General features: G+C 38.9%; 1 protein-coding gene across 7 annotated transcripts in view; it reads right to left on the reverse strand.

The window, feature by feature from the left end:
• Positions 1-97: 97 nt before the first annotated feature.
• Positions 98-12628, reverse strand: part of LOC107309017 (ATP-dependent translocase ABCB1-like) — an 83027-nt gene continuing 70496 nt past the window's right edge. For 6 of the 7 annotated variants that reach the window (XM_015853408.2, XM_015853404.2, XM_015853405.1 and 3 more), the window contains 10 exons: positions 12174-12251; positions 10580-10663; positions 9669-9872; positions 7451-7551; positions 6399-6539; positions 4948-5104; positions 2494-2691; positions 1479-1685; positions 592-738; positions 98-473 (listed from right to left, as the gene is read on the reverse strand). In XM_015853408.2, the coding sequence (XP_015708894.1) occupies positions 267-473; positions 592-738; positions 1479-1685; positions 2494-2691; positions 4948-5104; positions 6399-6539; positions 7451-7551; positions 9669-9872; positions 10580-10663; positions 12174-12251 (1524 nt within the window). In that variant the 3' untranslated portion in view covers positions 98-266. The remainder of the gene's footprint in view (positions 474-591; positions 739-1478; positions 1686-2493; positions 2692-4947; positions 5105-6398; positions 6540-7450; positions 7552-9668; positions 9873-10579; positions 10664-12173; positions 12252-12628) is intronic. The other variant, XM_015853406.2, reaches the window with a different exon arrangement.

The following is a 12628-nucleotide window of genomic DNA, read 5'->3' on the forward strand; positions in this document are numbered from 1 at the left end:
TATCCACCAGACTTTGTGAAAGAGGCAATGTTGGGGAACTGATATTGAACTTGAAACTGAGAAATTTTTGCACTGCTGGAAGAACAATCAAAGAATGTCAGGTTCTTAAATAACTGATGAACACCTTTTTTATTAGTTGTGGGATGTAAGGAAGCTATTTACAGAATTTTAACAAAAACTAGAAGTACAGAAATACCCGCAATAGTTTCATACAAAATACCGAACCAGCTGTACAGCTGCATTACATCAACAGATGCTGCCCATTGTCATACAGTGCGAGGCCCATTTTGAACATTGACCAGTGAATAGTAGAAGCCTTTTTCAGCCAGGAGCTGATGATGAGTCCCTTGCTCTATGACCTTGCCGTTCTGGATCACAGCAATCTTGTCAGCATTCTGGATGGTGGACAGGCGGTGAGCTATCACGATGCAGGTGCGACCTTCTCTGGCTTTATCCAGTGCTTCCTGGACAGTCTGTGCAATGAACGGACCAAAAAGCAAATCAGAATAAGTACAGCTCCTCTTTTCCCCCTGTGGTTCAGTCTGGGTGTACCTGTTCAGTTATCTGTAATGCAGCAAAGAGCCAACGTACCTTTTCGCTTTCTGTATCCAGTGCGGAGGTGGCCTCATCCAGCAGCAGGATGCGGGGCTGCCGGACCAGAGCTCGGGCAATAGCAATGCGCTGCTTCTGACCACCGGACAGCTGGGCTCCTTTGTCTCCCACACGGGTATTGTATTTCTAAATAAAGAAACTAAGTGTCAGTGTGGATTTGGGCTTGATTCTGTTAGGGTGACACTTGAGCTGTGTTTCCTCATAGGGACAATTCTAGACAGTCTGTTCCCAGGTCACAAGGTAGGTGAGTGTGAGCAGCCCACACGCAGTGCATCTATTGGTGTGCTCAGCTGCAGAGCACACCCTGTGTGCTGAGCAGCAGCAGTGCTGCTTTGCTTTGGTGAGGGACTGTAAGGAAAAAAACAGCCTGAGAGATATTGTGAGTGACTGAGGATGAACTGGAAGCCATTCAAATTCAAAACCAAATTCCAATTTAAAGCGAATACAAAGTTACTCCAGAAACCTGATTCCAACTCTGCACTCCCTTATTTGTTGGAGTTCTTGACTGTCCACTATGTGAACAAATGTACATCTTGTGTCTGGGAGATGAGACCACATCTCCTAAGCCTGTGGGAACTCAATACTTCAGATATTCGTCTGTTTCCCACAGGAGTAATGAGACTGACAGGCATTAGCTTCAGCCTATTGAGCAGCAGCTGGGACAGTGTCTGCCTGTGTTCACTGCATCTCACTGGGACACTGGGATAAAAAGCAAACAGAAACCAAACAATTTTGAATGTCAATTTTAGCAAATTGGGGAAAACCAAAATACTTTTGCCAGGTATTTCCCTAGGAAAAAAAAAAAAAACCAACACGAATATAGGCACTGTTTCCCCATTTGGAAGCTGAAAATGTGTACTAATTACCTTTGGCAGTGATTCAATGAAGGAATGAATATTGGCTGCTTTTGCTGCACTAATGATTTCCTCATGGGGCACCTCCCGACTGTTGTCCCCGTACGCAATATTTTCAGCAATGGTGCAGTCAAACAGGACTGGTTCTTGTGAGACGATACCAATCTGAGCTCTCAGCCATTGGATATTTAGCGTCTTTGTATTTCGGCCATCCAGAAGCTAAAAGGTCAGAAAGAAGATACTATGATCACAGTCTTAATATTATTATTCTTAATAATCATATATTTTGATTTGTTATCTACCTAGCAACACTGCAGCCTTTAGCAGTGAGGGCATTTTATACCGTCATTGTTGGCTTATGCATCTCCATGCAGTAGCAGAGGTGGGCAGATGACTGTTAAAGCTTATCTACATTTATGATCAGTAGAATACAATCAGAAATCTCTATAAACCAGTTATAATAAAATCCCTACTAACTCCAGTTATATGAAGCCATTTCACTGCTCCCTACTTGTTTTTCAGCCCATCTAGAAGAGCTGATACAGATCTACTTTAACTGCCAACATACTGTCAGTACTGCTGACATTTAGTACTGCAGTGGTGACAGAAATATCTATTTCAGAAACCCAAAGAAAATCCATAGCACTCAGTGCTTCTGCTCCCTTTATTAGCAGCTTTATCCCATCTCTGTTTTCCTAATTCTGATGTCCTGGCTTCTCAAATAACTTTAATGGGGGACTGCAATGGACACTGAGTCCTAATCCCATAAAGGAACATCATCTTTGTGCCTGAGGGAGGCCTTATACCACCATTTGCTTGTGTAAAATGAGATACGTGTGAAACTCTGTCTTTACGTAATAAAAAAATAAATAAATAACGATTTTAGAAACACCAACAAAAGTGAGCTGTTATACCAGCAAATACTTAAGGAGATTGAGAGGAAAAAGTAACTAATGAATTACACAAGTAGAATTAATTAAACACATATTGCACACACACAGCCTACACCTCCACAGGGAACACTTACCACTTCTCCGCTGAGCGGATCATAGAATCTCTCAAGCAGCTGAATAACAGTGCTCTTTCCACAGCCACTGCTACCAACAAGGGCCAGAGTTTGTCCTTTCTCTACTTCAATGTTCAGACCTTGGAGCACTTTGACCTCTGGGCGGGTTGGGTACTTAAATGTCACGTCTTTGAATGTGATGCTCCCACCAAACATTTTCTGGTTGAAATGGTAGAAACAGATGAGGTGTTTTTAGGATAATCAAACATCATAAGAAGCGAAAGTGTAACAGATGATCGAAGTCTAAGAAAAGCATTCCTAGAAGAGATCAGTGGGAGTTTTTCCAGTGAATCAGACCTTTCTTTTCTCTATAGAAATTAATATGCAGCGAGAAGCTGTTACAAAAATACAATTTCTCTCCTAAATATTCTACTCTGGAAGTATATCTTAATTAAAACTCAATTCCATAAGCACAATCATTCTACTTAAAGACTTATTTCCAATTAGCCTACTATAAAATAGGTATTTGTGTTATGGATATTGCCCATAGATATACAGATGCAAGTGACCAATTAACACTTTAGCTCAAATTTATGATATTTCATAAGACATCATTGCTAGTCTCCTCTAAAACACATATGCATATAAAGGCAAGTGCACATATATACATATATATGCATGTATGTGCATAAAGGCTGCTCTGAAAGTAATGCCTTCTATTTTATTATGTTGGTCAGTGATGTCAGAGGCAGATGTTGACAACATATGGCAGTAGAGGTTGAACCTTCCCACTAATATCCCATTACAGTTTTTGGCCATGTGACAGATGGCAGCAGAAGGGCAGGCTGACAAAACGGTGCCTGACATATAAAGCAAAGATGCAGAACTGAATTCCTCCATGCAGAAAAAAATTCACCCATTGACATTCATTGACTTGCTGAACATTTCCAGAGACCAAACAGTGGATGTGAGCACAGTGAGGCAGTGGGTGGTGCATTTCAGCAGTGACAACAACTATGTGAAAGACGAGCCATCTTCTGGCCACGCACAGATTCCACACCACAAAATGAAGAGTCTCAATCCACACAAGTCAGCAGATTATGAGCAGTAAAATGTGTACAGAGCTGAATATCAGCTTCAATGCGTTGGAAATGATGATGGCAATGTTGGAATATCACAAAGTTTGTGCCAGGTGGGTCCCACAAATGCTCACACAGGAACAGAAAGAACACTGTATGCAAGTTTGTCAGGACCTATTGAGCCATTAGAAGGCTGAAGTTGACAGTTTCCTGGATCACGCATTACCAGAGATGACATCTTAAACATTGTGTTGATGACTAAACTGAAGGCTCTCAGTTTCAGAGTCAGGCCAGAGAAGAAGATAGTCTCTCTTCTCGTGACACAACAACTTCAGGCCCCATGCCCATTTTAAGACAGTGGATGGCACTACTGATCTTGGCTGGACTGTCCTACAATACCCAGCGTATAGTTTGGATTTGGTGCCCACTGACTGCCATCTGTTTGGGAAAACAGACAGCATGGGGAACACTCTCTTAGCAGCAATGCCATTAAAGCAGCTGTGAAACAGTGGATCACTTCCACTGGCGCAGATTTTCAGGAGTGCAGCATTCAGATTCTTCCTTGTTTGTCTTTCATGTTGCAGATGTCACTGCTGAAACGCACCACCACCTCACTGTGCTCACTTCACCTGTTTGATCTCCATAAATATTCAACAAGATTCAAGGAATGTCAATGGGTGACCTTTTTTCTGCATGGAGGAGCTCAGTTCCGCACTTTTGCTTCATATTCCCTTCTGTGTCACGCTCCATTTTGTCCGACTCTGCTGCCAACTGTCACATGGCAACAAAATGTAACAGGGTAATGGCAGGAAGGTTCAACATTTACTGCTGTACCACCAACATCTGCCCCTGAGATCACAGGACAATGCCATGAAATAGGAAGAATTACTTTTAGAGCAGCTCTTGTATGTGTATGTATATATAGCACCTTGTTTTTATGACATATATGTGATCGTTTTCTTCACTAAGTGAAAGGCCACATATACCCATATGTTCATATATATTGTTGATAATCAAAATATATGACAATCTATTATGGACAATTTGCAAATTAGTTAGGCCTCAAAAATCTGTGGTAAATATCAGAGGTCTATTTGTAAGTTCAAGATCCATGCTTAAGTAGCTTTGGACAAGAAAGGCTTTAAAAACTGTTTCTGTTGCATTAATCCTATTCTCAATGCATCTTCAAGGTGCTCCATTGAGAGGCAGATGAGACTGAGAGGATGTTAGGTGATGATATAGCCAAACTTAATTTGGTTGAATGACTCAGATGCAAATGAGCTCACACCGTACTTGTTCTCAGTGGCTCTGATGTGAATGACAGGGGGGAAAAAAAGCAGGCTTGAAATAAAGCTGTGTTGCATGATGTATTGTGCATAACACCATGTTTACTTACAGGTTTCTCCCCTTCCTCACTGTAGCTGTCCATTAACGGTACTCTTTCAAACAGCAGAAACAAGTGAGCAGCTGACATCTTGGCTTTGGCATAGTCTGGAGTGAAGGAAGTGCTTTGCCCTAATGCCATTGCACCAAATACAATAGCTGAAAACACCCTGTAAAAATAAACAAGAGAAAAATATGTTGATATTCTTATGTCACAGGCACAAAAAGAATGTATGGCCAGAGGAGCGTCTTCAGACAAATAACTACTCCTTAATAAGGATGAGAGAGGGTAAAAACTTGAGATTTTTTCCTTCACTGAGAAAATCCATAATTTCTTTTTAGGGAGGACAGTAGCTTCCCATTCCTGCCCATTCAACTGGATTTATTAGAAATTAATGTTCTGCTTCCTATTTCTATTCTCAGTGCATGAGATGTGGTAGGATGTTTTTGTTCCTTGCAGTTCAGTTTTTTCATCTATAAAAGCGTAGTTTATAGTTGTGGAGGTTTATGGAGAGAATCTGTCACACAACATTTCCTTTGAAGGGCCCAGCCTTCCTCACACAGTCCAAACCCTGAGTTCAAGAACAAAAGGAAAAGGATGCAAGCATGAAATTCAGAGACAGTAATGAGTAGTACAAGAATAGGTGCACAAGAAGGGATTCACGAGTGCACAGTGAAAGGGAGGCTACATGAGAAAGTGTTGCTGTAATCAGGATAAGGTGAAGGTAAAGCTTGAGAAAGTGTTGCAGTAATCAGCGTAAGATGAATGTTTAGCTTCAGTAGTAACTTTTGCCAGGCAAGAGTGTGGCAAGTGCTAAAACAAAGCATGGGATGTGCATGGGAGACAACGTGATTATTGACAAATATAGATAGGAATTTCATCTGCAGGGAGCTGGAGGAAGGCTTGGTTAGATGTTGGAGATAGGGAGGGAGGAAAAGGGGTGGAAAAGTGCCATCTGATAGAAACAATAGCATCAGTTCACTGCCAGCACTTGAAGAAGCTTTTCCAACTCTACCTGGGCATCTTTTAGATTGGGCATTTGTTGAATCTTACTCCTGCTCTCAACCTCTCTTGCCCCAGGCCTCATAATTTCCTCACTTTTGTTTCACTCATTACTTGCTCCACTTACCTTTTAATCTTGCCCACCTACACTCCATACAGCTGGGCCATGTGATTCTGTTGTTAAAGAAAACCTGTTAGTCATGAAAACAAGGGACAGCTTTGCCTTGCCTAACATCATTTTGCCTTCCTGTGTAACCTGATCATGGGATAAAAAAGTATGCAGTCTAAAAGTGACACATTTTGGATATGTGTGAGAAAGGAGGGGGAGTGTTAAGGATGGAAGTATTCAGCTTGTTGGTTTTTTTCTTCAGTTGTTTATGCTATGATTTCATGATACCTATAGGAAAATCAAACATACTTTCTCACATGGACCCAAAAGAATCTAAAGAGGAAATACTTACAAAAGCACATCTTTAAACCGCATATGTCCATTTTTTACTAGATATGCACCAAACCTAAAGCATCCGGCATAAGTGAAGTACATAATAGCTTGTGTAAAGGCAAAAGTAAATCCAAAGATATGTGCCTTTTTAACTGAATTTCTGTAATGGAAAAAAAGATATCATCAGAATTTTACTGTACATTCAGTTGCAGCAATGAAGAATGTGAAGTGTCATATAACTCAGAGGAATCCTCAAGTCTTTGTTAGCATAAAGTAAAATATCCCCAGTTCTCAATCCTAACCTAAAACATTCCCATTTCTGATTTCTTTCAGCCTGCAGAAACCCATGACAATGTTGATACAGAAGAAAACAATTACTCAGTATTGTGAGTAGGCACAATCAGTGCTGTTTTCATTGCATGCATTCAATAAAACAATGTAAATAATAATAATAATTCAGGTACAATTTAATGTTTCACCTAACAGATAAGAAAAATCACCAAGAACTTTAGAATTTCTACAGAGCAGGAGCTACTTCAACAGAACAAATCTTTGTGCTTTATTAAAAGCTGAACAAAAAGCCTTAAAATAGGTTATGACATTCATGAGGTTTCACATGATCTGCAGCAGTACTTTGATAAAATATCAGTGTGCAAATAATTGAACTGCTGTTGAGAGCAGCTCTGCCATTCCGGTTCCCTCCTGGGAAAACCCCATTGATTTTAACAGGGATCTTACCTGAACCTACAGGCAAAACCTGACTTTCGGTTTGTTACACAAAGTATTTACTCAGAACAAAGGCCTCATTATTATTAGAGATATTAAAGGTTTGCATTTCATGAATTACAGGAGCTAACAACGCCATTATCAGGATTCAGGAAAATTATCACTTAATCAAAGACTGCTGGCTTGAGCAGGAAGATAATCTGTATTTTCCATGTTCAAGCTGAGTTTGGAATTAAAAACTTTATGATGTGATGATAGAAAATAAATGAGGTTCAGCTGATCATGATTTGTGCTAATTTTAAACAGGAATATTCTAATAACTCTTTCCAAGAAGCTGTTCATTACCTGTATGACACTTGTAAATTTTGTCCATACATATACTCAAATTTTCTTTCCCGAGTCAAGGCAACAACAGTTCGAATATTTTCTATGGCTTCAGAAGCAATCTGTAATATCAGAAGAACAAGATTATATGGAATTTTTTAAGTCTAATCCGAAAAGCAGAATTTAGAATGGCTGTGATAGAAGTGAGAGACTATATCTACAATAGTGTTGAAAGTGCATGATTGCAGTATTTGTAGATATACTTCTGATAAATAAAATCCAAGAAGCTTGTATTATAGCAGTGAAGTTGAGACAGCATACATTTTAGTACAGGCCAGCAGTGGGAGCTTACTTTGCAGCAGGCTTATGCAACTGCTATACAGATTTAGTTACTGTTAGTACCCAGACTGGCTAAACTGAACAAGCCCACATCACCTTCAAATGGATTTGCCCACAAATTTTGATCTCACCCTGAAAGAAACAACCTTTTCCAGGTTGCATTCTCAATATTTTTGCAATATCAGAAGTCTTTCAAAACTCCAACAGGAGAAAATCAACTGCAGATTCATAAAAATAGAAATATATACTTTCCTGGCCCATAAGACAGCTTGGCAGCTAATTCCTATTAATTTTATAACTGTAAATCTTCCCATTTTACCATAGAAAAGATAAATAATAGGGGTAGAAGTTCCCAAAATGATTTATGATGACCTAACCTTGACTGAAAACAAGTGGAAGTTCAGATCTTCATTTTCTTAATACTCCCCTAGTATAAAGGGGAATTACTTGCGGTCAATTAATATAATCAGCAAATGTTTCAATATTGACAACTTATTCAGGCTTAGTCAATAATTCAGCAAATAAAAAAATCAAAATGTAAGACACACTGGAATGTGCTTTTGTAAAGTATATTCATGAAGCACTATACTTACTCTCTCTGCTCTAACCCTAAAACTAACTCAATCCCAAACCTAAAACAACACCAATTCAGCATTAGCCTTAAATCAACTGTAATTCAACCCCAACCCTATACTAACCCTATCTCTAACCCTAATCCTAACACCAACCCTAACTCCATGTCATATGCTCTTCTTTTGTATAAACGGAGATAATCGCTTTTATTATATGTATATGAATAACTCTCATGCTGATGAAAGAATGAATGAGAGAAAGAATGAATATTGTTTCAGTGCTAACTATGAATAAAAGTGGTTTATTTCTGTCTCTGATGTGTGAAGATACCGCTTCTTCCTTGACATTTTTCCAGGAAGAAACTCTTCTAAAGAGAAGATTTTTACCTAGAGCTAAAAGAGATGTGTGGTACTTCTTTTCCTTCTCATTTGCTTGATATATTGAAAGTGAAACATTTTGCTGATTTGCTGTGGGAATAAATATGCTTTAAATTTTGCCAGAAACTGTGGAACTGAAAAAAATTACTTATATTGATACAGTCTGTCAAAGGCAGGTAGGTATTCAGGTCATCACCTAACAATCATGTAATGGTTCTTACAAATAGTCTCGAGGGCAGTTGGCATGCAACAGTGATAAGCAGCTGTAATCAACCTGACTATGAAATAACTTTAAAATATTCCTGTGCGTAAGAAAGCATAAGGTTACTTCTTTGGCAAGACTTTATGAGTAATTAGTGACATCACTTTGAATTTCTTCTTGACTGTCCTACTGGGTAAAGAAGAACTAGTTGTTGTTGCTTTTTTTCCCCCCTCAATGTATATATTGTTTTAAAAATAAATACCTTTTAACTTCACATTTGAATGTGTGTAACAGAACATCTCTAGGCTTGTGAATTATCAGCCCTTACTCAAATGTAAATAACAGTATGGAAGCAAATAGGACTTTCAGTCTTTGACTCAGTATGAAAAAGGAAAGGCTTTGCAACTCTCAATGCAAGAGCTGAACTCCGTTTTCATCGTACTTAGGCACTTAGCAAACCCCTTCTTAGACAACATTACTTCTAAGTAGGTAGAGTAAGTGTTTAAAATTGCACTGGATTCAAAGGAATACTCCTTTGCGAGACCTTGCTTGTTAAATTTGAGTTGCACTTCACATTTAACTCATGTTTGCCATTTTCAGCTTCATATTTTCTGTATCACCATTTTGTCAATACAATAATGCAGACTGACTTTGAGAAAAAATATTATTAATCCAACACCAACATCCCTATAATTATCACTATGTAGGACAAAAAATAGATACTAAAAAAAAATGGCACTGAACTCACCTTTCCTAAGGTTTCTAGTTCCTTTTTATCTTTTTTTGCATGTCCAGCAAGCATCTTCATTTGAATCATTCCTGTAATAGCAATAATTGGCACAATGGCTAAAAGTAGAAGAGTCAACTGCCAGCCATAGATCAGTGACAAAACAATCCCAGTCCCAAGATTAGCCACGTTTTGGGCAACTAATGCCAGCCTGGAACCTGTAGCCTGAAAAAGAACAAAATCTTTATTACAGTGGCTTTATTTTGAAACAATACAAAATATTTATCAGTCAGGTAATTGTTATTTATTTAACAGAAGGCATCTGAAAGTACTTATTTTGTTTTCAAATAGATTGCAAAATTGAATGATTTATCTTATCTGTTTGAAAACCATTCAAGTATACAGATCATTTCCACAAGTCCTCTGTCCCACTCTTGCTCCTGTTTCTGTCTCTTCACTCAGACTTACAGCCCTCATTTTCACGTTTTGCTCAAGAAAAAACAATGACATTTTATAACTTTCATGCCTTTTGTACATGAAGTCTGAAATGATCACTTTCTACACTTTCAACTTGAATAACACACAGTTATGCAATGACAACAGTCCTCATTTAGAGGTGTATTTTTATGCATTTTGTTGATCTAGGCATTTAGTATGGAAACATGATGCTGTATAGACACTAAATCTTTACCACACTATCATACTGCAAAGATATCTATTCATCTACCTTAACAATTGCTATGATATTAGGTTTTTGTGTGACACCAAAACATAAAATCACAGAGTCCTTAGAGTGGGAAGGGACCTCTGATGGCCATCCAGCCCAGCTCCCCTGCAATGAACAGGGACACCACAGGGTTTCTACCAACTTAGCCAGTCTGTAACTTACCCCATGCTAAATAAGGTATGAAAAATGCCAGTGCATTACTTACTCCTTTCACTTGTGAGGCATCATTAGCAAGTCTGGTAATTAATTCTCCGGTGCTATTTTTAGGCTCATCAAACCAGCTGATCTCCTGTGATATGAAATGCACTTATTATGATCTTAAAAAAAAAAAAAAAAGTCTCTACCTCACCTAATTAGGCTACTTAAGATAACTTAATCACTTTGGCTTATGACTGGATGACACATGTGATGGGGTGCTCTAGTACTTTAGGTGCAGCTATAAATTCAGTAGACCTAAAGGCTCAGTAAAATTGCAGGATTTCCACGCTCAAAGCTAAGCTAACAATCTGTATATGCTTTTTGCAAATAAACATTACCACATTATTTCATAACAAACACAGGTTTTTACAAGATATCTTTGCTTGTGAATTTAACGTATATTTTCTATGATCAGATGTTCACTAAACAGGAATACCAAGGAAATTGCCATCTGGAGGAAAATTATTTGGATGTGTAACAGACATCTGCAAAGACTACTAACAAAAAATATATATTTGTTTCTGTTTCATAGCCTGAAGTACTGCAGCCTCTGGGAAGACCATGCAGGATCAGTTTGGGAAGGGTGGCATTGCATGGCAATGACCCCACATGGGAAAGGGGCAGTGGGTGACCTGAGGGAGTGACAGAGATGAAACACTAGATGGACTACCAGCCCATTTCCCTGCATTGCTTGGGAACAGGAGATAGAAAAGAGTGGAAGGGGATTTCAGTTTGCTTGTAGTTTCTCAGTGCTCTGTTCTGTTAGTAATAGGCAATAAATTATGTCAGTCTCCTTACGCCAACTCTGTTTTCCCTGTGACAGTAACTAACAAGTTACATCCCTGTCCTTATCTCAGCCCATGAACTTTTATCATTGAATTTTTTCTCCCTGTATTTCTGAGGAAGGGAAGTGAGAAAGCCATGTGCTGATGCCAAACTGCCCATCAGCACAAAGCCACACACTGTGCCACCACACCGACTGCTGAGCTACTGGAGAATACTGTGTTTGGATTTCAGGATGGTTATTATAAAGAGTTTCATTCTGCTCCTGAATGTATTTCCACTGACAGCAGAGACCTTTTTCTACCTCTGCTGCTGTGACCATCAGTGGCTCTGTGACTGCCATGCAGGAGTAGCCCCCAGCGTGGTGAGTGCAGCTAGTGAGATATCCGGGTCCTATGGCCTTCAGTAGTGTTATTTGCGGATCCTACCCGGTAGCAGGTATGAAGGCAGATCTGAGTTTCAAATTTGGCCTCTTAAAGTACAGCCTACTTTCCCTGGGCCTCAATCCAAGGTGGTTTTGATTATATTGAATGTGCTAAATAAAAGCTACCATCAAACTGAGCTTTCTTACACTGGTTTTAAGATGGCCTTTCCTGCTCAGTCACATCAATTAAAAAATTAAAAACTACCTACTTGGACCTGTTCTGAAGATATAATCCAGTCAGTTTCTAAACTGAATGTAAAAAAAGATCATTGTGAAATCTTTACAGATATGATCTCTGCATGTCTACTTAAATAAACAATGTTGGCACGTAAACAAATAAGCTTTTCTAAAGCTTTGAAAGCTAAATATATTATGCTTAGTAATGTACATTTACCTGTCTCAGAATCGCTGTAAATGCCATGGATCGAAGCCTCATTGTGAGGATTTCTCCAGCTTTGCCAAATGTGAAACCCTGCACAAGAGAGTCTTTTTTATAACATCACCTAATTGCAGTTATCAACTATCTGCATACAGCATGACGAAGAGCATCACTACATAAAATATATTCTAACTACAGCAGATCATAGAATTTTAAAGTTAAATTTGGAACCTGAGAGGGTACAGAATGTAATTAGGCTTTTCTTTTAAGTACATATCACATAACAGTTTTCAAGCCCCAGTAATCAATGGTTTAATTGCAGAAATACTTAATCACACCAGATCTCAAACTGAAGCTGGTCACAGACTCAGTGGTATAAGCAGTAACACCCTACAGTTATTTTAAGCACTGCACAAATACCAGGGGGTTTGCTGCCCTCTAAGAGCTTACAGTCAAAAAGCTGTAGTGCT

Source organism: Coturnix japonica, chromosome 2 (assembly GCF_001577835.2).
Source record: "Coturnix japonica isolate 7356 chromosome 2, Coturnix japonica 2.1, whole genome shotgun sequence".
In the NCBI taxonomy this organism is placed as follows: domain Eukaryota; kingdom Metazoa; phylum Chordata; class Aves; order Galliformes; family Phasianidae; genus Coturnix; species Coturnix japonica.